This window comes from Diabrotica virgifera, chromosome 5 (genome assembly GCF_917563875.1).
Source record: "Diabrotica virgifera virgifera chromosome 5, PGI_DIABVI_V3a".
Taxonomy (NCBI): domain Eukaryota; kingdom Metazoa; phylum Arthropoda; class Insecta; order Coleoptera; family Chrysomelidae; genus Diabrotica; species Diabrotica virgifera.
In genome coordinates this window covers 250740729-250767187 of record NC_065447.1, presented here as the reverse complement: position 1 = coordinate 250767187, position 26459 = coordinate 250740729, and the positions used below count along the sequence as shown (strand labels likewise).

At 35.9% G+C, this 26459-nt stretch overlaps 1 protein-coding gene across 6 annotated transcripts in view; it reads right to left on the bottom strand.

Annotated features, from left to right (window-relative positions):
• LOC126884820 (ankyrin repeat domain-containing protein 17-like) overlaps positions 1 to 26459 on the bottom strand; it is a 247095-nt gene that overhangs the window by 7375 nt on the left and 213261 nt on the right. For 5 of the 6 annotated variants that reach the window (XM_050651074.1, XM_050651075.1, XM_050651076.1 and 2 more), the window contains 11 exons: positions 25312 to 25682; positions 22473 to 22793; positions 20678 to 21625; positions 17734 to 17992; positions 17300 to 17507; positions 16309 to 16453; positions 15585 to 16250; positions 12792 to 13112; positions 8423 to 8647; positions 7697 to 8051; positions 1279 to 1541 (listed from right to left, as the gene is read on the bottom strand). In XM_050651074.1, coding sequence (XP_050507031.1) covers positions 1279 to 1541; positions 7697 to 8051; positions 8423 to 8647; positions 12792 to 13112; positions 15585 to 16250; positions 16309 to 16453; positions 17300 to 17507; positions 17734 to 17992; positions 20678 to 21625; positions 22473 to 22793; positions 25312 to 25682 — 4082 coding nt within the window. The remainder of the gene's footprint in view (positions 1 to 1278; positions 1542 to 7696; positions 8052 to 8422; positions 8648 to 12791; positions 13113 to 15584; positions 16251 to 16308; positions 16454 to 17299; positions 17508 to 17733; positions 17993 to 20677; positions 21626 to 22472; positions 22794 to 25311; positions 25683 to 26459) is intronic. The other variant, XM_050651073.1, reaches the window with a different exon arrangement.

Here is a 26459-nt window from a genome sequence, read left to right as displayed (position 1 = left end):
TCTTCAGTTTGAGAAAAGAGGTGGAGGAAACCGTAGAGAAAACGGAAGGATTGTGTGGCTGACGACTTGAGAGAGAAATGTTTAAATGTATAGGACACGATGGACAAAAATGAGATGCGAAGAAGAGTAAGCAACAGTGACCCCTGAATAGAGAAAAGCAGAAGAAGAAGCCAAGAACTTTGTTTTTTTTATTTCTATAGCATAAAATTTAAAAGAGATGTACACCCATACTTCGCTATACGGCCGCTCTTTATACGGCATTTCGCTATAACGGCACCGTTCAATTATGACACGGTTTCGATTTACGGCCTAATATGTTTCGCTATAACGGCCCCATGTTGTCATTCTCGATGCACATTATTTTCTATGCCCACTTGTTTATGCATAATTTGAAAATAAAATGAGATGAGGCCGCATCTAAGGAATATCTTCACATTTTAAAGGGAATTATAGAAAAAGGTGGTTATAAACCTGAACAAGTGTTTAACGTAGACAAAACAGGACTTTGTTGGAAGCAAATGCCTGCTCGCATGTACATTTCAAAAACCGAAAACTGTGCCTGGTTATAAATGGTCTAAAGAACGATTAACTTGGCTACTTGGTGCAAATGCCAGTGGTGATTTTAAGCTAAAGCCACTTCTAATTTGTCCAAAAATCCAAGGCCTATTACAGAACTAAATAAAAATCATTTACCCGTTATATGGAGATACAACAAGAAAGCTTGGAATTTGTAGATTATTTTTAGTTTTTGAAATCTATTATTATTTTATATACCAGTGTATGTGCTTTTTGTGTATGTATTTTTGATTTAAATAAAAGAAACACATAAAATTCATTTCTAACGACAAACCATGTAAGATATTTAACAAATTTGGAACCGATCCCAATAATTTTTATGAATTTGTATTAGAATAATTGATTCGTTATACGGCATTTCGCTTTGCGGCCATGTTTCGTGGAACGTATCTAGGCCGTAAAGCGAGGTATGGGTGTAGTTGTTAAAAACTCAAAAAGCATTGGGTTGTCAAAAAAAAACTTCTTATGACATTGTTTGTTTAAAGTTTGACAATTGATTTTTGTGTTTATTTTGAGTTTTTAAACTTTCACCCCCGAGAAGTGATATCATTTACAGCCGAAGTAGATATCAGCACTCGAAACTTTAGTTATGATGTGAGTAATTTTACAACTACTATCAAAATTTCAAATAAATGAGTGTAGAAGAATTCGGAGTGAAAAAATGGTCAGGAACTAGGATATAAGAAGAAAATTTTAACTTACCGAAAAATCCACAGGTGGTAAATCATCGTACATTTGAGGATTTCTCATCGAAAAATCCGTGTTATTGCCCAACGCCCATTTGTCGGTCTTATCGTTGGTCCTCCAATTCTCCATTTGGTTGGCGTACGCCTTCCTTCCGGTTCCTATCGGCTGCGGAGGTTTCCTATCTTCCACGCCGTACATACTCTCGGGATGGTAATTGTGCGCAGCTGGCGGCATGTTCGGTGACATATTCGGAGAGTTGTTTACTATACCTACAAGTTCTTCAAATTTAGACAAATTTTAAAAAACAAAACTAGTACTACCCAGCTTTATGAACTTATTAGAAACAAGAAAAGGAAAGAAACAGGTTTATCTCTTAGGATGGTAATTGTGCGCAGCTGGCAACAGGTTCGGTGAAATATTCGGAGAGTTGTTTACTATACTTACAACTTATTTAAATTTAGACAAATTAAAAAAAATAAAACTATTACTACCCAGCTTTATAAACTTACTAGAAACAAGAAAAGGAAAAAAAGGTTTAACATCCACAAATGAGGTTATATACGAAATGGAAAAGAAACATGAATAATAAAAGGTATTCGGGATTATAGCCTAAAACCAAATCAGGTAAAACAGTTGCTACATATTCAAATTCGCATGCATTGGAAAATTTCAAGCTGCAAATTGCATATTTATTATCATTAATAAAAGTACTGACAAAATTACGCTCAGACACGGATAATGTCAATTCTAGAATGGAAACAATTGATTATATGTCACTTTTTGATTCCAAAAACATTGCTTTTAAAATTTGAGAGCACACATTGGAAGGCGTGGTTTTATCGAATGGTCTCCGCGATCACCCGACATGAATAATTTAGACTATTTCCGTGGGGCCACATAAAAAACATCGTTTAATTAAGCTTGTCACGCACGGGGAGCCATACCACAACACGGAACCATTAATTCCGTGTATTCAGGCCATAGCCATATTAAGGATAGACAAGACATACTGAGCAAGAAAGCGTAACGCGCGGGCAGTCGATCGGTGGTCTCTTTTTACAAAGCGATCCCGCGCATGTGACAGACAAAGATGGCTAGACCACTCAAAGTGAATATTGTCCATTGATATTGGCGTTACACCTCATTCTTCTTCATGTGCCATGTCCTTTCAGAACGCTGGTTACCATCATAGCTATCTTAATTTTATTCACTGCCACCCTGAATAAGATGCTTGTATCAACGCAATACCAATCTCGCAAGTTCTTCAACCATGAGGCTCTTCTTCGTCTTGGACTGCGTTTGTCTGCTATTTTTCTTTGCATAATATTTTGCAGTAACCTATATTTAGGACCTCTCATTACATGTCCGAAATACTCCAGTTTTCTCTGCTTGATGCTTTTTATAATCTCAGTGGATTTTCTGAACCGTTCCAGTATTGTCGAGTTTCGAATCTTCTCCATCCAGGAAACTTTTAAATTCTTCTATAGCACCACGTTTCAAAAGTCTCAAGGCGATAAAGTAGGTCCGAGAACACGTAGCAGCGAAGTATCCGGATCCTCAATGCCTCTCTGTCGGAATTACAAATGAAGTTTTTCCAAATCTACTTGGGATCAGCGAAGATAGCAGTTTAAAACTCAAATACCGTGAAGGAAGCCAAGAAGAGTTCTGGATGCAGGTACTGTTCTTACGATGTCAGTTGGACCAGAAGCATTTTTGGGGTCCAGTCAATAATTCTACGAAGAGCATAGAAATAAAGATAAACCATATAAACATTTGCTTGCTTCAAAATTGATCACTCCTTGTATTAGTCCACATGGACGCGGGTGTGGCTTACTACTTTCTAACGTATCTTATTGGGCAATACTGAAGAGTAATTGGTCAAATTGTTCGGAAGTGCTTAGGCTCAAATCATATCGTTATCTGGTCAAAATACCTTCTCATGTTTCAAAGGCGGCAAGCAATATAAACACTAAATAAACAGTGTCGTCGTCATAACTTACAATTATTTTATTTTTATAATACATTTTTTGTCTCATTTCTTTAGTACTTAAAAAATGAATAAGCACATTAAATTGCATTTGTAAGTATTATATACTTTTAATGATCAATTTTAAATTTTAATAACTGTATTGATTACACAGGATGTCCCATATATTATGCGAGAGTTAATGACGTCAATTTGCTCAGTCCGCTGATTGGATAATGTAATTAATGGAATTTTTCATGTTTCATATTTTTATTTTTTCCATATTTTCCTTTGTATGTGTCCATGTCTAAGAGCCATATATGAGGAGAGGGAGTGTACATTGATTGAAGACTCTTGATTTTAGGTATTGGGGGTATTTTTTTTCTTTAGAATAAAAGACAGTTTTCCGAGTGATGCCCAGGCCAATCTTATTATTTTTTTTTTATTTCTTCGGTCTGATTTTTTTTATTTAATTTAGTGATCTGTCCTAGAATATCTCTTTTACTTGCTTTATTCTTGTTTGTGCCACTGTAATTATTGGTTCTCCTTGTTGATTGGTCATGGCTTTTGTTTTACTGTAAGCGATGTTCAGTCCCATCTTTGTCGATTCACTATCTAGTGCTTCCATCATTATTTGTAATTCTTCACTATTTTCTGTTTTAATGCAATATATATACTTACAAGTCAAAAGTGACATTTGGAAAAATTGTGTAGCTCATGTTCAAGTAAAATAAAAATATTATCTTGCTTTGTCACCAATATTACTGTCTTCTTCTTCTTCTTTTCCTTCTTCTTCTTGTGTAGACATGACTCTGTCTGTTTTTCAATGTGCCTCCAGTAAGTTGTCATTCCATCGTTTTCGTGGTCTTCCCACTTAGGTTTGGATCCCGCGTATGAAAAAAAGTTGATTAATAGCAAGCTGAAAATTTTTTAATAGCTTAAGGGTGTCTAGTTGGATAAACTTTGATATATGGGAACACTGGAACAGGGGAAGTTTTAATTGAGGAACAGGTTAAAAATTTGGAATGGCCAGACCGCGAAAACGGCACATGTATTTTGTGCGACAGAACAGACTTAAACTCTCCGAACAGAGATTAAACTCTCATGCAAAAATCAGCCTACTATTTATCACCAAATGGGCGTTTTAATGAGTGGAACATGTAGAATATGTCAAATAACAGGAATTATGACAGGTGATAAATAGCAGTCTGATTTTTGCATGAGAGTTTAATCTCTGTTCGGAGAGTTTACGTCTGACCTTTCCAAATTTTTAACCTGTTCCACAATTAAAACTGCCCCTGTTACAGTGTTCTCATATATCACAGTTTATCCGACTAGACACCGTTTAAGCTATTAACAAGTTTTCAGCTTACTATTAATCAACTTTTTTTTTCATACGCGGGATATAGACCTAACTGATCGTCTTCCTATTGGGGAACCGTCTCTCGCCGTCCTTACTATTTTGTTTTTTGTCATTTGGCTCATGTAGTTGTTCCATTATACTCTTCTGCTTTTTACCCAGTTATTAATGTTGTCCACCTTGCATATCTGTCGTATATCTGCACTTCTAGCTCTTCCCATATCCCATCGATTTTTCAAAGTATTTTCATCTCTGCTGTTTCTAGCATTATTTCTGCCCTTTCTGTATCAAGTCGTGTTTCTGCCGCGTATTTATGTCATTATTGGTCTGATAACTGTTATGTAAATTGCGCCTTTCACTTCTTTTCCAATATTGGTGTGGTAGTTATAAACACAACAAGTGTCTAATCAAGTTCTGAACACACGGATAGTGACATATTTCAACTTGTCAAAAATACGTCCCATGTACAGTAGTAAAAGTGATCTCTCCATTAGTCATGAATTAAGACAATTCGACTGGAAGACGAATTGTTCGTTTTCATGTATTTTATGTGTATATTCAAAGTGTAGTCTTATTTCTTTAGTTCTCAAATTAATAAGCACGTTAAATTTCATTTGTATTATGTATTTTTAATTATCTTTGGTGTCAATTTCATAAATAAATGTGAACAATTAACAACATTATTACTGTTTAACAAATATTGAACCATAATTTAAAAATAAAAGTTTACTCATTAATTTCTATTGCGCCGCCTATGTTTTACAAACGGCGCCGAAAATCGGTGTCGAATTTTGTTTTTATACTGGTCCAACTGACATCGTAAGAACTGTACATTCAGAAAATAATGTTGGCAAGGTTGCAGTGAAAAAACTTGTGTGTTTCACATCGACTTATCTCTGTGAGTCTTCTTTCTCCGCATATGCTTACATTAAAAACAAATATAGAAGCAAACTTCAAGCAACAAGGGATTTGAGGGTCAAACTTACAAAGATTCCCATAATTATAAAGGATATAATGAAAACATCACAAAACAGTTTCATTCATCACATTTAGGATATTTGAATATCAAACGTACTGTATTTTATTGATCTGAAATAAAGTTTATATTGAAATCAAATAATCCTCAGAATTGTATTTTTTTCATTTCTTGTCATTTCCCAAATCGCTTCAAGGGTTGGTGTGCCTCGAAATATTTTTAGCCATACAAGGGTGCCGCGACTAAAAAAGCTTGAGAACCGCTGCTGTATACTATATACTACACACATCGACGTTCGTTTCACTTTATGTTTTGACTTAATTTGTTTAAAAATGAATCGTGACGCATGGGAAAAATTATGGCGGACAAGCGCCAAAATATCAAAATACGTTATCCCAATTACGATATGATATAATATACAGGGTGTCCCGAAAAGATTGGTCATAAATTATACCACAGATTCTGGGGTCAAAAATAAGTTGATTAAACCTCACTTACCTATATACAATAGTGCACACAAAAAAAGTTACAGCCCTTTGAAGTTACAAAATTGAAATCGATTTTTTTTCATATATCGAAAACTCCTAGAGATTTTTTATTGAAAATGGACATGTGGCATTCTTATGGCACCAACATCTTATGAAAAAATTGAAGTGAAATTTGTGCACCCCATATAAATTTTATGGGGGTTGTGTTCCTTTAAACCCCTCCAAACTTTTGTGTGCGTTCCAATTAAATTATTATTGTGGTACCATTAGTTAAACACAATGTTTTTAAAACTTTTTTGCCTCTTAGTACTTTTTCGATAAGCCAGTGTTTATCGACATATTTTGAATATTTGTCGAATCCACCACATATTTGTATATGGTTAAGTATGATTATAGAGACCTGTTAATAATCTGAAAATTTATTTATAATTTGCATTTTTAGGTATATTTTGAAAAAGAAGCCACATCTCGATAAAAGGTGACTTGTCAAAAAAAGACTAAGAGGCAAAAAAGTTTTAAAAACACTGTGTTTAACTAATGGTACCACAATAATAGTTTAATTGGAACTTACACAATCGTTTGGGGGCTTTAAAGGAACAAAACCCCCATAAAATGTTTATGTAAATATATTAAAAAAGAAGCCGCATCTCGATAAAAACTGGATTATCTAAAAAATACTTAGAGGCAAAAAAGTTTTAAAAACGTTGTGTTTAACTAATGGTATCACAATAATGAATTAATTGGAACGTACACAAAAGTTTGGGGGGGGGGTTTAAGGGAACAAAACCCCCATAAAATTGTTATGGGGTGGACAAACTTCACTATAATTTTGTTTTAAGACATTCCTGCCACAAGAATAATACATGTCCATTTTCAATAAAAAATCTCTAATAGTTTTCGATATATTGAAAAAAATCGATTTTCATTTTGTAACTTTAAAGGGCTGTAACTTTTTTTATGAGCACATTTGTACTAAGGTAAGTTAGGTTCAATCGAACTATTTTTGACCCCAGAATATGTGGTATAATTTATGACCAATCTTTTCAGGACACCCTGTATATTATAGTACAGCTCCCCGCATCACCCCGTGCGTGACAAGATTTATAGACCTGTCAATATTAAGGAACTAAAAGATAGGATTACTTAGATAACTAAAAGATTAACTTCTATATGATTTCAACGAAATAAATATACTTAAACCAGTTTATTTGTATTTTATTTAATTATTAAACTAATTTTGATATTACCACTTTAAAAATTTTTATTAAAAAAAAAAAGAATCGTCCGTGTCCGGATTTGAACCCGGGAACTCCGCAATCTGTAGTCGAATGCTCTACCAATAAGTATGGCTATCAGTTAGCAACTAAGTCCATACTGTCGGTGTGCGCAGGCGCGTAGGATAATAAAAATTCACTCTCAATCGCGCCTAAAGAAGTATAACTTCAAAAATTCATCCCAAGAGTGTGCCTTTAAAAACAATGTTTTTGGCACCAAGAAGTGAATATTTTCTCTAGAATTCGACAAATATCTTTATCCCATATTTTTTCTCATTTCTTTATTTAAAAATAAAATATCAGTGACAAGAAAAACAAGCTAATGGATATGGACTTGGTTTATTTTGAAAGTAAAATAATGGCTCTTACCTAGTTCTCCGCCATTTTCCAACACTTCGTTCCCAGCGTTCGTGAACTTGGCAATGTTCTGCAACGTCATGCCGGCAATGCCGCTGATCAGTTCAGATTGCTGCTGAGGAGTAAAAGGAGGCTGCATTTGCATCCATATACGGTTCTGAGAAGAGCTGAGACCTCCTACTCCACCACCAGGAGTTCTATGGTAATTATCCACTCCTTGTTGCTGCTGTTGTTGTTTCGGCATGTACATGTTGTTCTGGTAGCCGTTGTACATGTGTGGCGCGGGTTTGTTTTGCTGGATGTTGTAGCTCGAGTACTCGGGAGCTTTGGGATTAAGGCGGGACATGCTGGCTGTTTGTTGTTGGTGCTAGAATTTTATTTAATGAATTAATGACTTAAAAATGAAATGTAAACACTGTTCGGCGTTACGGACATGCTAAAGTTGATACGTTTGCTTGTTTCATCGATTTAAAAAAGGCTTTTGATATAGTACAGGATGTCGACTAGGTATATGAAAATTTTACATAAAATTGAACTGGACGCACTGTGGTTCCAAATGCTGAAAACGAGGTCATGACGTAAAAAAAGGTCCCCATCTAGGGATTTTCATGTATATAGCTGTTTCTTATACTATCGAAGAGTCGTAATACGCAGGTATAAGGGTCAGACCTTGTATTCTTATTCATAGCAAATATTTTAGAAATATTTGATCAAAAAACTATTAAATTCTGCAATTACCTGCTGTTGTTGTGAGAAATTCAAATTCGGCATAGGGTTGTAGCTAGACTGCAGCAGATGACTGTCGTTGGCCAAGTTCAGCATGTTTGGAATGTTGTTGCCGCCGTGTTTGAACAATTCGTCAAAGATCCCGGGATTGTTTTGAGACACCGGAGGCCTGTTGTGGGCGACGTTGCTGCCGATGGGTGGTAATGGATTCTGCGCTTTGGTCTGTTCTTGGTAATTCTATAAATCATACGAAAATGCGTTAAATCAAGTAAAAACTAGAACAAAATATTTCTTAAACACAATTTAACTTCAGAAAAAAAATTGACATTAAAGTTATTCCTTAGTATTCAGTTGCTGATCCAAATGGAACGTAACATCAATAGGGCTTTTCAACGCTTCTCATTTGTACGGTTTCTCAATGTAAACATTCAAATTTAATAATTAAATTTGAAAAGAATTATTTTGCTCATTTTTGGATAACGAGCTAATTTTGCTAAATTTTGTTTGTACTTTTACACAAAATGTCTTATAAAATGGATTCGGTGTGCGTTATGTACGGCTGTAACAATTATAAACAGCAAAAGGAGGAGGCCAATCCTGGCAACAGTCTGATCAACACATGTGTTATTCAGCTTCATTAAAAGTTTCAATATTTTGCAAATAAAAACCAAATTTAATAAATCAAACTTAGCAATAGTGTTAGTGAGAAGTGATACATCACCTGCTGAAAAAGTAAGGATACAAAAACCTTTTTCCTTAATCCAACGTGGAATGAAGTAAACACTTCTGTTGTATGTAGGTATATGAATTTAAATTCATATACCTACATACAACAGAAGTGTTTACTTCATTCCACGTTGTTTTAACGAAGGTATACAGCCAACTACAGGGTTTACCCTTTTTAAAGTTTTAATTAATGACGATATGGTCAACTTGGCTCTTAAGTACTTGCGGCTAGCTACAAAGAGGAACAACACTAAATTGGATATATGGTTCATATCTCAATGCCTTAACCACAAAGTTATTCCAAATTTTTGAAGAGTAAAAACATTACTACAAGTTAAATTAATGAAGGAGATATGTAACCACTATGGAAAATTAAACTACCTCAACTGTCAACTTATAAATTCATATACCTACATACAACAGAAGTGTTTACTTCATTCCACCTTGTTTTAACGAGGTATACAGCCAACTACAGGGTTTACCCTTTTTAAAGTTTTTCCTTAATGTTATTTTGTAATTCAATTTATCAAGATAATAGTAAACAAAGCGTGCGTATCTGATTTCGCTAATTAGCAGAACCACCTAATTAGTCGAGTCGAACCTGTATAAAAGCAGGTCCGGCTTTAAAAATTTTTAAATGAAAAATTTTTCGAATCAATAATATTATAAATTATAAATAATGATAACTTCAACCATCAACGACAACACCAACAAACCCTATAGCTATTCAACTGCTCTCACTCAACAACAACCTACTGTTTTTCCCTTGAAAGAACAAGCTATTGTTTTTAATTCCTTAAATGGTATTAAAATAGAATACCTCTTAGCCATTAGAAATAATGTCAATCCAAAGAACATCTTATTATGTTCAAGAATATCCGGCAACCGAATCTGCATGTATTTATCCGGCAAAGCTATCGTAGATGAATTCATGAAACAACATCGAAGAATAATCACAGTAAATGGAGAAAAAGTTCAAACTCGTCCGATAATAATACCCAGTCAACGTCTACTACTATCAAATGTCTGCCCGTCTATCCCACACGAATTCCTCGAACAAGAATTAAAACAACTTGGCTATACACTAACTTCATCTATTAGTTTCTTACGAATAGGTTCCTCTAATCCTGCATACAAACACATCCTAAGTTTTCGTCGTCAAGTGTATATATCTCTACCCTGCACCATCGTTCCTGATTCAATAGTTGTGACACACGATAATACAAATTATCGTATTTTTTGTCACATGAAAGTCAAGAATGCACTTCTTGTAATCTAAAGGGTCATTTCGCTAATAACTGCCTAAATCCTCCCAATACGACCTTACATCAGAATAGCCCATCAACTTCTAAAACACCAATGACTATTCTATCAAACCTAAATCCTCCCAATACGACTGAAACACCTATTGCAATATTTTGATATAAAAACTAATAAATTACATTTAAAAATATCATGCTTATCAACTCATACCGCTAGATGGCGCTATTTTGTTTGCTGCCACAAAATTAATGAGAAATGTCAAGATTTGTATGTATTATAGTCTATAGTATTTGGTTTTATTGACTTAAGGTGATACAGTAGCGATCAACAGGTAGCAAAAACGCGTTCCAAGATTGCGGCTGGAATTTTGAATATTTTTTCGAGATATTTGGCACACGTATTCGTAATATAATAAAGAATGGCGGTACAGAGCCCAATTTGAAAAATATAATAATATGTGGAAATTACTCTGTAATTAAATACAATATTTAAAAAAAACGAGCCTGTACCGCCATTAAGAAGAACAAAAAAATACACTTTTTCAAATAAACTTTTTATCCGATGCCTAGATTTTGTGTTATTTTGGAACTACTAATGAAATAAAAAATTTTAGTAGTTCCAGAATGACACAAAATCTAGGCATAGGATAAAAAAGTTTATTTGAAGAAAATGTATTTTTTTGTTCTTCTTAATGGCGGTACAGGCTCGTTTTTTTAATATTGTATTTAATTACAGAGTAATTTCCACATATTAATTTATTTTTCAAATTGGGCTCTGTACCGCCATTCTTTATTATATTACGAATACATGTGCCAAATATCTCGAAACAATATTCAAAATTACAGCGGCAATCTTGGAACGCGTTTTCGCTACCTGTTGATCGCTACTGTTTCCTCTTAATATATCTCAATTTGACAAATAGTCCAGTCGTCATTCGGGCTTGAAATCAATCAAATCAATATACAGTGATGAGCGCGCTAATAACCGGCAAAATAGCACTAAAGATGGAAAACGTATTAAGTTGTAAGATAAAAAGAAATGAAACTAGTCGAGCTGGGAAATTTAGCGATATTAACTTATAAATTTACATTATATTGATTGTTTCCCACCTTTAGACGTATCAGAGGAGTATGTCAACTAAAACTGTCACTGTGACAGTGGTAGTTACCAAAGTCGTGCGATACGTCTAAAGGTGGGAAACAATCAAAATAATGTAAATCTATAAGTTAATATCGCTAAATTTTCCAGCTCGACTAGTTTCATTTCTTTTTATCCCACAACTTAATACATTTTCCATCTTTTGTGATTTGATTGATTGATTTCAAGCCCGAATACGTTTTCCATCTTTAGTGCTATTTTGCCGGTTATTAGCGCGCTCATCACTGTAATGCTGGGGCCACACTAACGTCTAATGTCGTTAATTATCGCATTATTTGACATTAACCCGGCACCTGCCACGTGGCTTTGCAAGGCGTCAACTGCCACGTGGGGTGCTCACAGCACCCCTTAAAATTTTTCTGTGATCTACTTGTTTAAAAAACAAAATAATGTGTTCAGTAACACAAGAATATAAAAAAACATGTTTTATTAACTTTTTAGCCACTAATATGTAATAAAATTTAAAAAATAAAATGAAAAAGGTGTTATAAGTAAATTAGCAAGTACCAAGCCGTAATAAATGAAGTGAAGTAAACTATCTAAAAAAAATTAAGATTTAGTAAGTATAGAGTCTATATTAATAATTTAAATCAGTTATTTCAATAAAAAATGTAAATTTGACCTGTTTATCAAAAATACAAAATAAAAATTAAAACTTAAAGTGCCAGATGATGAGACCCCAAATCGACTTTAGAGCTACAAGTTCAGAATGACACTAAATAACCACTTCAAACGCTAACACATCTATGCTATATAACAGTGGTTCCCAACCTTTTGTGTCTGGCGACCCACCTTCTGATGCTTTTTCATGTTCGCGACCCATCCCTCACCCATGATGATAGAAAAAAATAAGAAAAACGGTCACTGTACGCTACACAGCTACTGTAAGAGTCACGCCGCGACCCACCTGAAATCCGCCCGCAACCCGCTAGTGGGTCGCGACCCACCGGTTGGGAAACGCTGCTATATAATATTATGGAAAGCTACTATGACGCACAGCACGGTTACCAAACTTGAAATACCAAATATTTGATAAAAATGTGTTATGGGGTGCTAGGAGCACCCCACGTGGCAGGTGCCGGGTTAAAGAGAGGTGTAGCCACGACTTAGCGCGCTAACTTGTTATTGCCATTATTAATCACATTAAACGTTGGGCGATAGCTCGAGTGGCGGTTCCTGAAATTTCTATTCGTCTCGTATATTTTTTATTAAAAAGTTGATTTAAAGAACTTACGTAATTGTTGGCGGATATATTGGGCGGTGTTGTGCTGTTGCTGCTCGCCTTTGAAGACACCGGCGAACAAACAGCCGCTCCTCTATATCCGGGCGCTTTCGAAGCATCAACCTGCGGAGGCGGTTCTTGGTCGATGAATTTATGCTGGGCGGTCGACTGAGAATTCGAACCTCCGGTGACGGCGGCGAAATTAACGGGTTTCTGAGATTCTTGCTCTCTGCGGTTCCAGTGATCTCCGCCCGCAAAGAACAAAGAATATTCCGAGGTCGCTTGAAGGTTGGGCGCTTCTTCCTGGACTAGTTGTTGAGGTACTGCCGCATTCTATAAGAAAAAAAAAACGGTTTACGACAAGTGTCTTCTCTGTGGTTCACTTCATCTTTTGGTTTTGCGTAATCGTAAAATAAGACATATTTTCGAGAAGGAATAGTAAAGCAGCTGATACAAGAAATGACTATGACTGTACTAAATTTCAATAAGCGATGCCGGCCATGTAAACAACGATTTTAGTTGTTAAATATGTTCAAATTGTATCTACTCGTTCCATAGTAACAGTATATTATTAAAATCAGTCTATTACTTTTTCTCGTTTCTCGATTATTCGTTTTTATTATACAGGGTGAGTCATGAGGAACTGTACATACTCCTACCTCGTATAGAGGCTTCTATGGGGAATAAGAAATGACCATTAAAAAGTGTCTGCTCCCCTTGTTTAATAATATACAGGGCGAGTTTCGCATTTTGACAGAAATTTATATTCGTCATAATTTTTGAACGGTCAGATCGATGTGTCTCTTATTTTGGTCAATCGTTACACTATTACCACCTAATCAACTGATTTATTCAAACTAGAACAAAATCAGGTTCGGCTTTAAAAAATTAGTTCGTTTGGGTCTTAGAAAAAACTTCACCCTGTATACGCTTTTTGAAAACTCTAATATGAATTTTACAAATTAGACAAATAGGCAATTAAAATGGCATATTTATTTTTTCCCCCACACAATTACTTAATTTTTTATAAAAAAATCAAATTTGACTATGAATTAAAAGTTTGGTAAAGTAAACCATAGATTTAAAAAAATTAATTTTTATTACAAAAATTAATTTTTTTGAACAAATATTTAATTTATGTTACCACCCAATTAACTGATTTATTAAAACTAGAAAAAAATCAGGCCCGGATTTAAAAAATGATTTCGTTTTGGTCTTAGAAAAAATTTCACCCTGTATATGCTTTTTGAAAACTCTAATATGAATTTTACAAATTAGACAAATAGGCAATTAAAAAGGCATATTTATTTTTTCCCCACACGATTACTTAATTTTTTATTAAAAAATCAAATTTGTCAAAATCGGAATTTTAACCTAAAAATGAAAAAAAAAAAGATGAAATCACGGTTTAACTCGATACAACGCTCCATTTAAAATTTTTTTTTTCTGAAATTTTTACAGCACATATCTCTTACCATTGTGAAGACTATGACAATTGTTGTAGACTTTCAGTCTTCTTCTCGTAAAAGTTATGAATTTTTAAAAATAAAAGGTGTAGATTCGTGAATTGCAAAGTTAAATCGCAAAAATTAAGTGAAAAAATTAAAAATTTATCTATTTGATCACGTCTATGTTAAACTATAGAGTCCAAAGAGAAGTGTTATGGGGAGTTTTAGATCTAGACGTGTTATAGAAAAAAAAAACGGTGAGCCTTTTAATTTTAAGAAAAACGTTGTTTATTTTTTTTTATTTTTATGGTAAAATTGCGATTTTGACTTTGTATTTTTAATAAAAAATTAAGTAATCGTGTGGGGAAAAAATAAATATGCCATTTTAAATGCCTATTTGTCTTATTTGTAAAATTCATATTAGAGTTTTCAAAAAGCGTATACAGGGTGAAATTTTTTTATAAGACCCAAACGAACTAATTTTTTAAAAGGGGAGTGAAATTATGTCAAAGTGTCACGAGGGCAAAAATTCGATAATAATTTTAGAGATCGAGTGCAATTTGTTGCGATTATTTCATGAATAAAACTGTTCAAAACCAAAATTTTATTGTAATTTATTTATGTAAGTACAAATTAGTACAATTAAACACACAGTTGTTATAAATATTTGACGGTTGAAAGTCATCACTTTTATAATTTTTAAAACATTGTCATTATTGTCACCGAATGTATTTTTTCGTAGCAACGAAGGGCATCTGACGTAATATACTTGACGACGGGATATTATCAAAAATTATCGGGTATAATATCACAAGAGAATGAGAATAAATTGAAAATAATGCGACAGTTTTTCGAAAATTTGTTGTCTGGCAATAGACACGACAGCCCGCAGGGCTCGACAGAATTAAACACGTGATCAAATATCTTACTATACGATTGAAAGTTAAAATCATCAAAAAATAATCACTCTAATTTTTATTTCTGTAGCTTTCTATTAATCAGAATCTCCTATGAATGAAATAATCTTAATAATATGTGATTGATGTGATCGTTCATGGGTATTCTTTCATTTTTCCGACTGTATAAATTATTGTAATCACTGAATACATAGATGAGGAAAATATAATCCTATTAATTAAATTAATGAATAATTTAAGCGATTATACAAGTAACTGTTATTCAAAAATATTCAAAATCTGGACGAAATAGCCATCTCTGTGTTGCTGATGACGACATCGCTATCAACTATTGTTTACATCTCCTGCATAGCTTATTGAATTTTAGTATAGATATTAGATATTTAGATATTAGATAGATAGATTAGATATTTAGATAGAATACTTTTTTGTGTACTTACACTTAAATGTAATGCACCGTTAGGCGTCGAACTCCTGATGTTGTTAGGCATTGGTTCCATTTGTGGGGCAGTGTTATTATGAGCAGTCGCAGAGAACATTGGTGCCACCTTTCCTGGGCTCTGGAAATGCTGCATGTTAGGTGGTGCTGACGCCGTAGGCGGCGGTCTTGCGTTCCTATTTGGCGAAGATTGTGTATTAGCTGAACTAGAAGATGGTAACTGGGGCGAAACTGGGCCGGGTATGGATTGGGGCACGACCAGCACCCGGGACACCTTGCTAGGCACGCTGTGACTGGTGTTGATCATCAATTGGCCAGAAGATGACGTCTCCGTTAGTTTGGCTGCAAAAGTTTGATTGATGGATGAGGTTATCACTTTAGATGTCATCGGCAGTCGGCTCGATACAGAGGTTGGGTGAGAAATCGAGGTTCGCACGCTTTGATTCTGCGCCTGTGCAGCTGCGTTCTTTTCCGCTTGGGCTACGAGCCTTGGGGCCGTTGCCCGTACCTGCACGGTGGTATTGGTAGTGCGAGGCTTCGCAGCAGTTGTCGTTGAAAACCTATTTGTTGCTATTGTAGCCGTAGCCGTTGTCTGTGTTACCTTTGCGTGAGTTACAGACGTTGTGCTCGAGCTTACTACCACTGTTTTACCCACATTCTTCTTTGTCTAAACGAAAATTAGGCATTAAACATTTGTCATGGACATCTGATTCAAAAATACTTACCCCAATTTGAGTTTTGTCCCAAAGTGTGGTTGCTATAGTAGTACTTTTGGTTGATTTGGGCAACATGGATAAAATATCGACGTCGGGATCTTTTATTAGTGTGGCAATAAGGTTATGAGCTTGTTTAGTGGCATCTGCTGAACCCCTAAAAACAGAAAAAAAATATAAGCTGGTCTTAACAATACTAAAATACAATGTGTTTTGTTATTCTACCATCCTGTTATGATACCACTTCTGTGATAGCCCTGGTACAAAAGAAAAGAAGACGAATACAGTTAGTTTTCAGTTGAATGGCCAATGACTTCCACCAATGTCACCAACATAAGGTCAATTATTCGTCAGTCAAATACCAGTAGAAAGAGTGACGCACACTACAACTACCTCCATAATCAATTAAGAATTGACCAAAAACCAGGAGATAAGAGCACGCATCCACCTAGATCCACCACTGTCCACTAGATAGGAATGGGGCCTTCTTCAAGAGTTACTCTCTCATGGTATACCTGCTGCGTCGACTGTCTTTTTTATGGACATTGAACAAATTGTGGACCTTGAACGAAGATATGTGCAGAAGATTGGAACCATTTGAGATGTGGCTATATCGGAGAATACCTCTTCATTTGTGGCTAACAAATGAGGTTCTCAGAAGAATGAAGATGAACCGAGAAGTACTGACCACCATCAAATCCCGAAAGGTACAATATTTCAGACACATTATGTGAAATCAATCCCTATATGCCCTACTATAAGAAATCCTGCAAGGAAAAATATTTGTAAAGCGAGATTCAGGAAGAAGAATAACATCCAGGTTAAAGAATGCCATGATGGCCATTCGTCACGGATAGACACATCAAGAATAACTGTTGTTAATAGAGTATCCCAGTATTTTAAATTGAGCTAAAATAGTGTTAGTGATAGCACAGTTCTTGAAGAGAACCAGCAAAAATTTGTCATAATATCTCATAATAAAATTATCAAATTCCCGACTTACTTGATAGTAATAATTCTCTCTCCTTGACCCTTGCTCTGCTTCTCGACTTCTATATGCGCGCCTGTAGCTCCCCTAATCGCATTAATATTACTTCCACCTCTACCAATTACCCTAGATATAGCATTCAAAGGAACTGACACCTTCTTAACACCAGACTCGGAAGCGGTCAGGGTTTGGACTGAAGATTTCCTAACCACTTCTTTCCACCCTGAAAAAAAAAATATGAATACCCCTATTAATGTGGTTCTGAAACTATTTTCTATGTAATCTACTGTACTCGATTGGAATAAACAACAATTTCAACTGAAAATCAGTTATTTTTGGCGTTTTAATTTCCAGAAACATTAAATGTAACGTATTCTCAATTAAAATTGTGTTTTATTCCTAATAAATAAAGTAGATAAGATTAAAACATTCGTATAATATCCACTTACCTTCTTCGCGTTTACTAGACTGTTTGGGACTAGTTGAACTCTTCGTAGTAGTAGTTTGAGCGGGAGGTTCGTCATATACCGGCTTGGTTTTCTTGGTAGAAACGTAGACTTCGTTGCCAGTGGCTTCGAAATCGTCTCTATCCGCCGGTGACTTGATCTGATGGAAAGCTATCACTTTTCTAACTGACGAACTCTGTTTGGATTTGCTCTCTGGACTTTTGTCGTTCTTTTCGGGCGTTTCTTGCTCAGATTGATCACCCTAGAATGATTTAAGATGTCAAAATATATTGTAGTTAATAATATTATGACAAAATATAATTAAACAGTCTCTCATCAGACAAAAACTCACTCTATTCAAAGAGAAAAAAATTGGGGACTACCAGCATGGATTCAAACGCCGCCTGTGGTGACAAATGATGGATCGAGTAGCTCGGGAGTCACCACTGGCGGTCCTAAGCCCGGGTAAAGGAGGAAGGTTGGGCAGTGGGCTAACAACCCACTCCTAGAAAAACACACTGTTACGAAGCCTGAACGTTTGCCTCGGAGAAGGCAAAAAATAAAAGAGCCCAAGGCTCAATTTGGGCTGTAGTGCCGTAGAATAGGAAGCATGGATTCAGGGAAGCTAGATCCACTACATATGTGATCCACATAATTACACAAACAATCTAGAATCTAGATATTCCATGAACACAACATAGAGCTCCGCACAACAGAAGAAGGTAGCACTAACACAATTGAGGGGATTAGATGCTAAGGGGTACAAGTGATAAAATGATTTAGTTGAGAAAAACGAAGTCAAAGTTCATTTTACTTACTAAATTCTACAGAGAATTAATCACTTATGGACTTATTTTGAATTAATTTTATGCATTTTATTGATGTATGTATTTGTAAAAGCTTTTTTAAAGTTAGTATTTATTTTCATTCAAAATATTTGAAATTTTGAAAAAACGTTTGCACTTGTACCACTCTGCTTCAAATTTTGCACTTGTTTCTCTTTGTCACTAAGGTACGTTAGGATTTTCGTATATCCAATACCTTACAGGCAAAGGGATACAAGGGTGGTTATACCTGTTTGCCGCAAACTCTGTTTAAATATTTCGTAAGTAGTCAAACTAGAACTTACGATATGTCGCCGACAGTTATTTAATTCACCTGTATCTATTTGCCACTAAATTTTTAGTACTATCTACTATTATTTTGTACACTTAAATCATTTTACAATATTTTGTCACTTGTACGCCTTATCATCCAATCCTCTCAATTTCAATAGAAACAGGAGTGCGACAAGGTAATTCCCTGTCAACCACTCTATTCAACATGCAGTAGAAGGAACAGTCAAGGCCAGCGGAATTATTGTTTAATTCTCAAAACAAATGGTAGCATATGCAGATGACATAGTTCTTATGGGAAGAGACAAGGAAATATTAAAAGAAAGAGTAAAAATCCTGTCAAATGAAGCACTGAACAGAGGTCTAGAAATTAACGAAGGAAAAACAAAATATCTAATCTGCTCTAGAAGAGAAGATAACAAGACGAGAGAAATCAAGATAGAAAATTACAGTTTTGAAAATAGCTCTCGTCAAAATCCATTACCTATAAAGGAGCAAATACTAGCAGGCAACAAAATATACTCAAGATACCATAGGGCAATGAAGTAGTGATGTTGAAAAAGTAACTATTCGTTACAAAGTAATCGTTACTTACGAATACCGAAATTAACGATTACTATAAAGAGAAGCAAATCGTTACTTTGATTACTCTGATTACTTCGTTACTTCGTACCAATTGTATCAGAGCTAGTAACGACTATTGTATCTACTTTGATTACTCTGATTACTTCGTTATTTCGTACCAATCGTATCAGAGCGAGTAACGACTATTACATCTACTTTAATTACTTGGATTACTCTGATTACTTCGTACCAATGTAAACAGAGCGAGTAACGACTATTGTATCTACTTTGATTACTCTGATTACTTCGAACCAATCGTAACAGAGCGAGTAACGACTATTGTATCTACTTTGATTACTCTGATTACTTCGTACTTCGTGAAGGTCGTTATTATATCGGAATACCTATACAAAATACCTACCTACTGAGAAATATGATTCTCGATATGATTACCGGTACTCAAATGCAAAAGTAATCATAGTAATCAAATCACTTTATCCCTTAAACAGATCGGTGAAGGTCGTTGTTATATCGGAATACCTATACAAAATAGCTACCTACTGAGAAATACGATTCTAGATATGATTACCGGTACTCAAATACAAAAGTAGCAAAAGTAATCATAGTAATCAAAGTAACGAATACTGTAAATGATTACTTTATACAAAATACCTACCTACTGAGAAGTACGATTCTCGATATGTTTACCGGTACCTACTCAAATACAAAAGTAACAAAAGTAATCATAGTAATCAAAGTAACGAATACTGTAAATTATTAATTTATACAAAAGTAACGATTTGTAACGAATACTCAAAAGTAACTATAATCAATATCACTACAATGAAGGACAAGAACTTATCCACAATTGCAATCAGACCAGTAGTTACACACGCAGCTAAGACGATGTGCCCCACAGATCGAAAAGAAAATCCTCAGGAGAATTATGGGCCTGATAAAAATTATAAACGGAGAAATGAGAAGAATGAAGCATAAAATAAGAGACAAAATGAAGAGAGAAGATATAGTTAGATTTATTAAAGCGCAGAGACTGAAATGGTTGGGACACATAGAGAAAAGGAAAAACGACTTACGGTCACCAGATGAAAGCCAGAAATTTAGAGGCAAAGGAAAGATTTAGAGAGAGATGGGAATGCCAGGTCATGGTCAGATCATGGACCATGGAGCAGATCATATTGTAATTAGTGATGAAAACAAAAACACATTAAAAAATGTTCTAGTAATTGTATAATATTAATTAAACTTACCGTTTTCTTTTCTGCATTTTTGCTGGAACTTGCTTTGGATCGGCTATGCAGATCATTATTCTTCATATTAGTCTTTTTCTTCTTCTTTTCCTTACGTTTATCTTTTGATTTTAGATCGGCGCTAGAACAACTCCCTTGACTGTTGGCGTCTATGCCGCTATCACCTTCCTCTTTATCGTTTGAATCTCCGTTGCGAATAGTAGGATTGACTTCCGGGACACTACTTTCCTCCTCTTCCACCTTCTCTTCATCTTTCGAATCACCTTTATCGTCGTAGTTCTCGTTCTTCTTGTTCTCTTCTAATAGTTTTCTTCTTTCCTCTTTCTTCTCTAACTTCTTCTTCTTCTTTCTTTCCCGCCTTCTAGCAGCTGCAAGCCGCTTAGATTCCTCCCTAGTTTTCTCAGACTCTAGTTCTTCTAATAAGATCGATGCATTCTTATTGGCTTTGGCTGCTTGGGTTTCCTTAGCGGCGCGTATGATCTTCACGCATTCCTGGCATTTCTCTAAAAGCTCTTTATCACTGACTGTAGCGTTGTACCGCATCATCTCTTGATCACTGGGGAACTGCGTGACGTGGTGTACCATCCATTTCACTACTTTAAAATGGCCTTTTCTAAATGCGGCCATCAGACACGATACTTTGCGGTTATCTTGAGAATCGATGTCAGCCTTGACATTATAAAGTAGTTCTACGACGGGCAAATGGCCACCGTTGGCAGCTAGCCAAAGCGGAGAGTTCCCTTTCTTATTCTTTACTTCGACTTGCGCTCCTCTACAGAGCAACAGTTCGACGAATCGGACGTGGCCTTTGTCGGCAGCGATCGTTAGCGCGGTATCTCGAGAAGAGGGTACAGGGGTAGCGTTCACGTCGGCTCCCTTATCTAAAAGAACCCTACCTACGTCTACGTAACCGCCACTAGCGGCCTCCATGAGCGGTGTAAGTCCAGTCTGAAAGAAGATTACACCGTTTAACCATGTTTGTCAATAATTATTGAACCAAGGAAACAACTTACTATCTGCAACTTATTTTTTGGCAAAATTTAAATCTGTAGAGTTACAATCTTCCAAATATATCTTCTTAGCATTTGGCAACACTGTGTGAGTAACGCTCCAAATATGTCAACATGGTTAACATATTCGGCGCCCAACGTGGGGCAGTAAAATTCAATTCTTCGAGGTTTTCTGTACAAAAAGTATGTTATGAAAGTAGTAATGGGAAGAATCGAATACTTTCAAGAATCGAGAATTCAGTACTCGTGAACTTCTAAGGACCGAGAATTTTTTCGAGAACCGTATTCATTTTGAAGTTGATTTAAAATAAATACTGTTTTAAATTTATGAATTACTGATTTGTTTAATGTTTATATTCGTTAATGACACTCACACTCACAGAAGTATTACAGACTGAATTAGCCGTTTTGATAATCTTGACCTCGTTCTCTATGTTGAATGAGATTATCTAACTTCTAAAAATATTTGTTTACAAAACTAACCTCTCCGCTTGTATTGGGAACACATCCGCGTTTAAAATAGCGGCTGATATCCAAGTACCGAGACCGAGTACCTGAATAAAATAGCGACGGTGAAGGTATTCGAACTTTCAGGAATCGAATATTAGTCGATTCATCGTATTCGAGAGCCCTATCACTACATAAGAGGTACATCTTTTTTCTAGAAATAAATTAGTTGCCTTAGCTACTAATACCTAAATAAGTAAAGAGCTAGTTGCACAAGAGATAGTAAATTGTTTCAGAATAATTGATTTTAAAATCGTATAAAAGATTATATACTTTACCTTAGCTCTATGTTCGACATTCGCCTTCCTATCAAGCAGAAGACTGACCACTTCGTGCCTTCCTTGAAAACAAGCCAACGTTAAAGCGGTATTCCTATTAGTTTCTATTTGCGCGTTTATGTCACTACCCATATCTAAGAGGAGCTTAACAGCTGCTGTATGGCCGTTCATGGCAGCCAACATTAGAGGAGAAATACCTAATTTCGATCCGGTACGGGAATTTATTTCAGCTCCGTGACTAAGAAGAAGTTTTATTATGTTGACGTAGCCGCCAGAAGCGGCCAAGCTAAGAGGAGTGTAGTCAGATACGTTTCTATGTTCCTGTAAAAGAAAACCACTTCAATTAGTTGACAAGAAGGACAAAATTGAATTTGTTCTGTATTAATAGTATACGATGATCATTCGTAAGAAAAGGTTCCCAATGCCGCTGAGAAAGAATGCGACAGAGTGATGGCAGAAGTCTGACAACACTGCCTTAAGTATCAACTCTCCCTCTCTCTCCCCCATCACTCACTCCGCACTGAACTACTCAGTGTCGGCCTAGCAGCCTTTGAAGGTGGAGATCCCAATCGTTGTGACTGCCAAATGCGAAATTCGTGCTGTGCTACGTTTTTTAAATACAAAACGGATTTCACGAATTGATATCCATCGTCAGTTAATATATCTGTATGTTTAAGATGTTCGCAAATGGAGCAGATAATTCCGTGAAGGCCGAACGGAAATTCACGATGAAGATCGGAGTGGAAGGAGCATGAAGATCGGAGGTTCACAACAACACGTCGAGTGTGCCAAGCAGTTTTTGCAACAATGTAAAGACAACAAGAAAGAATGTTTGAATTCCATTGTTACAGGCGACGAAAGATAGGTGTTTCACTTTACCTCCGAAAGCAAGCAGCAATCATGTGAATGGCGTCAATCAACTTCGCCCAAGCCGAAGAAGTGTAAACATACGCAGTCTACTGGGAAAGTTCTGCCAGCCGTCTTGTGGTACAGGAAGGTCCTACTGTTAATCGAATTTTTGCCTCATGGAACAAAAGTTAACTCCGACAGATAATCCGAGATGTGCGATCCAGAACCGCTGACGAGGACGATTGTCCAGTGGTGCGAGGCTTCTCCATGACAGCATTCGACCGTTGCTCTGTCCCACATCAAACTGAACAACTGCTGAGAGATTTTGGCTTAGTTGTGACCCTAAGTCCGGATCTAGCACCAAGTGACTATTCCCAAAATTGAAGGAACACTTCGATGGCTTACGCTTCAGTACCGATGATTAAGTCAAGGAAGGATTGGCGATACAATTCTATAACATGGGGATAAAAAAGTTGGAGCATCGTCTGCGAAAGTGTTTGGACAGAAACGGCGATTATGTAGAAAAATACCGTAAACTTTAAAAGTATGTATAACACTAATTATGTATAACACTTTTAAAGATATTTCTACGAATTTTGCACTCTAGGATGTACCAAAAAATAGAAGAACAGCTTGGTGATACACAGTTTGGATTCCGCAATAACCTTGGGACCAGAGAAGCACTGTTTAGTATTCAGGTTATGGTACAGAGATGTCGGACATCCGGTTTATATGTGTTTCATTGACTTTGAGAAGGCCTTTGATCGGGTAAAACATACGGAAATGATTGCTATTCTTCAGAAAGTGGGTATTGATGATAAAGACCTACGCATTATCAAAAATCTTTACTGGCATCAACGTGCAAACATCAGGATTGGCTGGGACACGTCTGAAGAACTTCAAATACGAAGAGAAGAGTAAGGCAGGGCTGCATTTTGTCCCCACTAATATTTAACATCTATTCTGAGTTTGTTTTCAATAAAGCAGTGGATAATGCTCAATGTGGTATCAAAATGAATGGCGTCAATATTAATAATTTGAGATATGCGGATGACACGGTGTTAATTGCGAGCAATTATGAAGAACTTCAACATCTGATTAATATGATTACCACAACGTGTGATGAATATGGACTCAAGCTAAACACCGCAAAGACCAAGGTGATGGTTGTCAGTAAGACGCCAATACAACCGGAAGTAGTAACAGCTTATGGTGAACAATTAGAAAGAACTAACAGTATCACCTACCTTGGTTGTGATCTAAATGAGAACTGGGACATGAGCAAAGAAATTAGAATACGTATAGAGAAGGCCAGAGCTGCATTCTTTAAGATAAAGAAACTTTTATGTGGAAACAACATTACTTTGAATCTTAAAATTAGATTAGTGAGATGTTATGTGTTCTCTACTCTTTTGTACGGTGTCGAAGGTTGGACTTTAACAGATACTCTTCTCAAGAAATTGGAAGCCTTTGAAATTTGGGTATACCGAAGAAGCCTACGAATAAGTTGGGTGGATAGAGTTCGTAACGAAGTTGTTTTGCACCGGATGGGAAAAGTCACAGAAGTCGTCAGAACAGTTAAAAATTGAAAACTTGAATATTTTGGCCATGTTATGCGACACCCAGAGAGATATAATATACTCCATTTAATAATACAAGGCAAGGTAGACGGAAGAAGAGGGCCAGGTCGAAGAAGAACGTCATGGCTTAAAAACCTGAGAGAATGGTATAACAGATCCTCTGCATCCCTTTTCCGAGCTGCCGTTAACAAAATTACTATAGCCAATTTGATAGCCAACGTTCGATAATCGAGCACGGCACATGAAGAAGAAGAATAACACTAATAGGAAAAATAAAGCTGACCATTTTTAAAATTCCTGGGAACCTTATTTCACGAATGGCCCTCGCATTTCTATGAATATATGAAAAATTGCAATTATATTTATATAAAATGATTTATTTATTACACAATTTAAAAACTAGTACTTACCTTGTTAGCATTTCTATTCAAGAGAAGCTCCACCACTTCGTAGCGTCCCCCCGAGCACGCCAAACTGAGAGGAGTGTCTTTAGTTCTTTCAGATTGCGCCTCGATGTCGGCGTTATGGTTCAGTAGGATTTCGACGACTTTCTCGTGGCCAGCAGTAGCAGCAAGTATCAACGGTGTAAAGCCTTTCTTATCACGGTGTTCTATGTCTGCGCCACGGCTTATCAACAGTTCTACTAGCTCTTCGTGGCCTCCAGCGCATGCGAGGGTTAAAGCGGTATCATGGTTGCTTTCCGTTTCCGAGTCTACGTCCATGCACGAAGCCATCACTGGATTGGGTCCTTGTTGCTGACTGGTACTATACTGGGTTATCGCTGAAATGTACAAAGTATGTTGAAGAAGTTCCATATGAATAGTCCAATAGTCTGGGCTGATTACCGGAGAATAGGCCATTTTTGGGAAAAGTTATTTACCAGCAATTTTATTGCTGGAATCGAATTATAAGATCCTATATATTAATAATATAGGTATGCAAAGTCCTCAGATAGTGTGCTACTTTTTTTATAAACAAAATGGCGCACGAAAATCGTGTTTTTTTCAATTATTGCTCTATAACTCCGAAGATTTTAAACAACAAAAACACCCAAATAAAAATTCACCGTGATTAAATTCTGCATAGAGACGCGTTTTTCCCGATCTGCTCCGACGAAAATTTTCCTCGGAAAATGCGGGTTTTCCCAACAAAATCTTTAATTTTCAAATAAAGTTTTAGATAAGTAATTATCTACCAATAATTAAATAATTTGGTGACTTAAAAGCCTTTTTGGTTTAGATTATAGTTCCAGAAGCTGATGAAAATTAAACGATGTAACAAAACGATCCCTTCTACGCCGTCTATGTAGGGAACGCGTCGGTAAGACGCGTACCATAGGATAAGACTTTCCGGGAACCAACGGTTTTTAGGTAGCACAATGCATCGATGGAAACGGATGTATTTACCTGAGAAAGATACAAAAGACCTTTCTCAGTTTGCTGTTTTTATTTTAGTTAGTTAGCATTGAGATCTTGTAACGTATAGACGAAAATACACCTTTTATTCGATTATCGTGATTTTCTTATAATCAACCCTACAACCTGAGATCATTACCCTA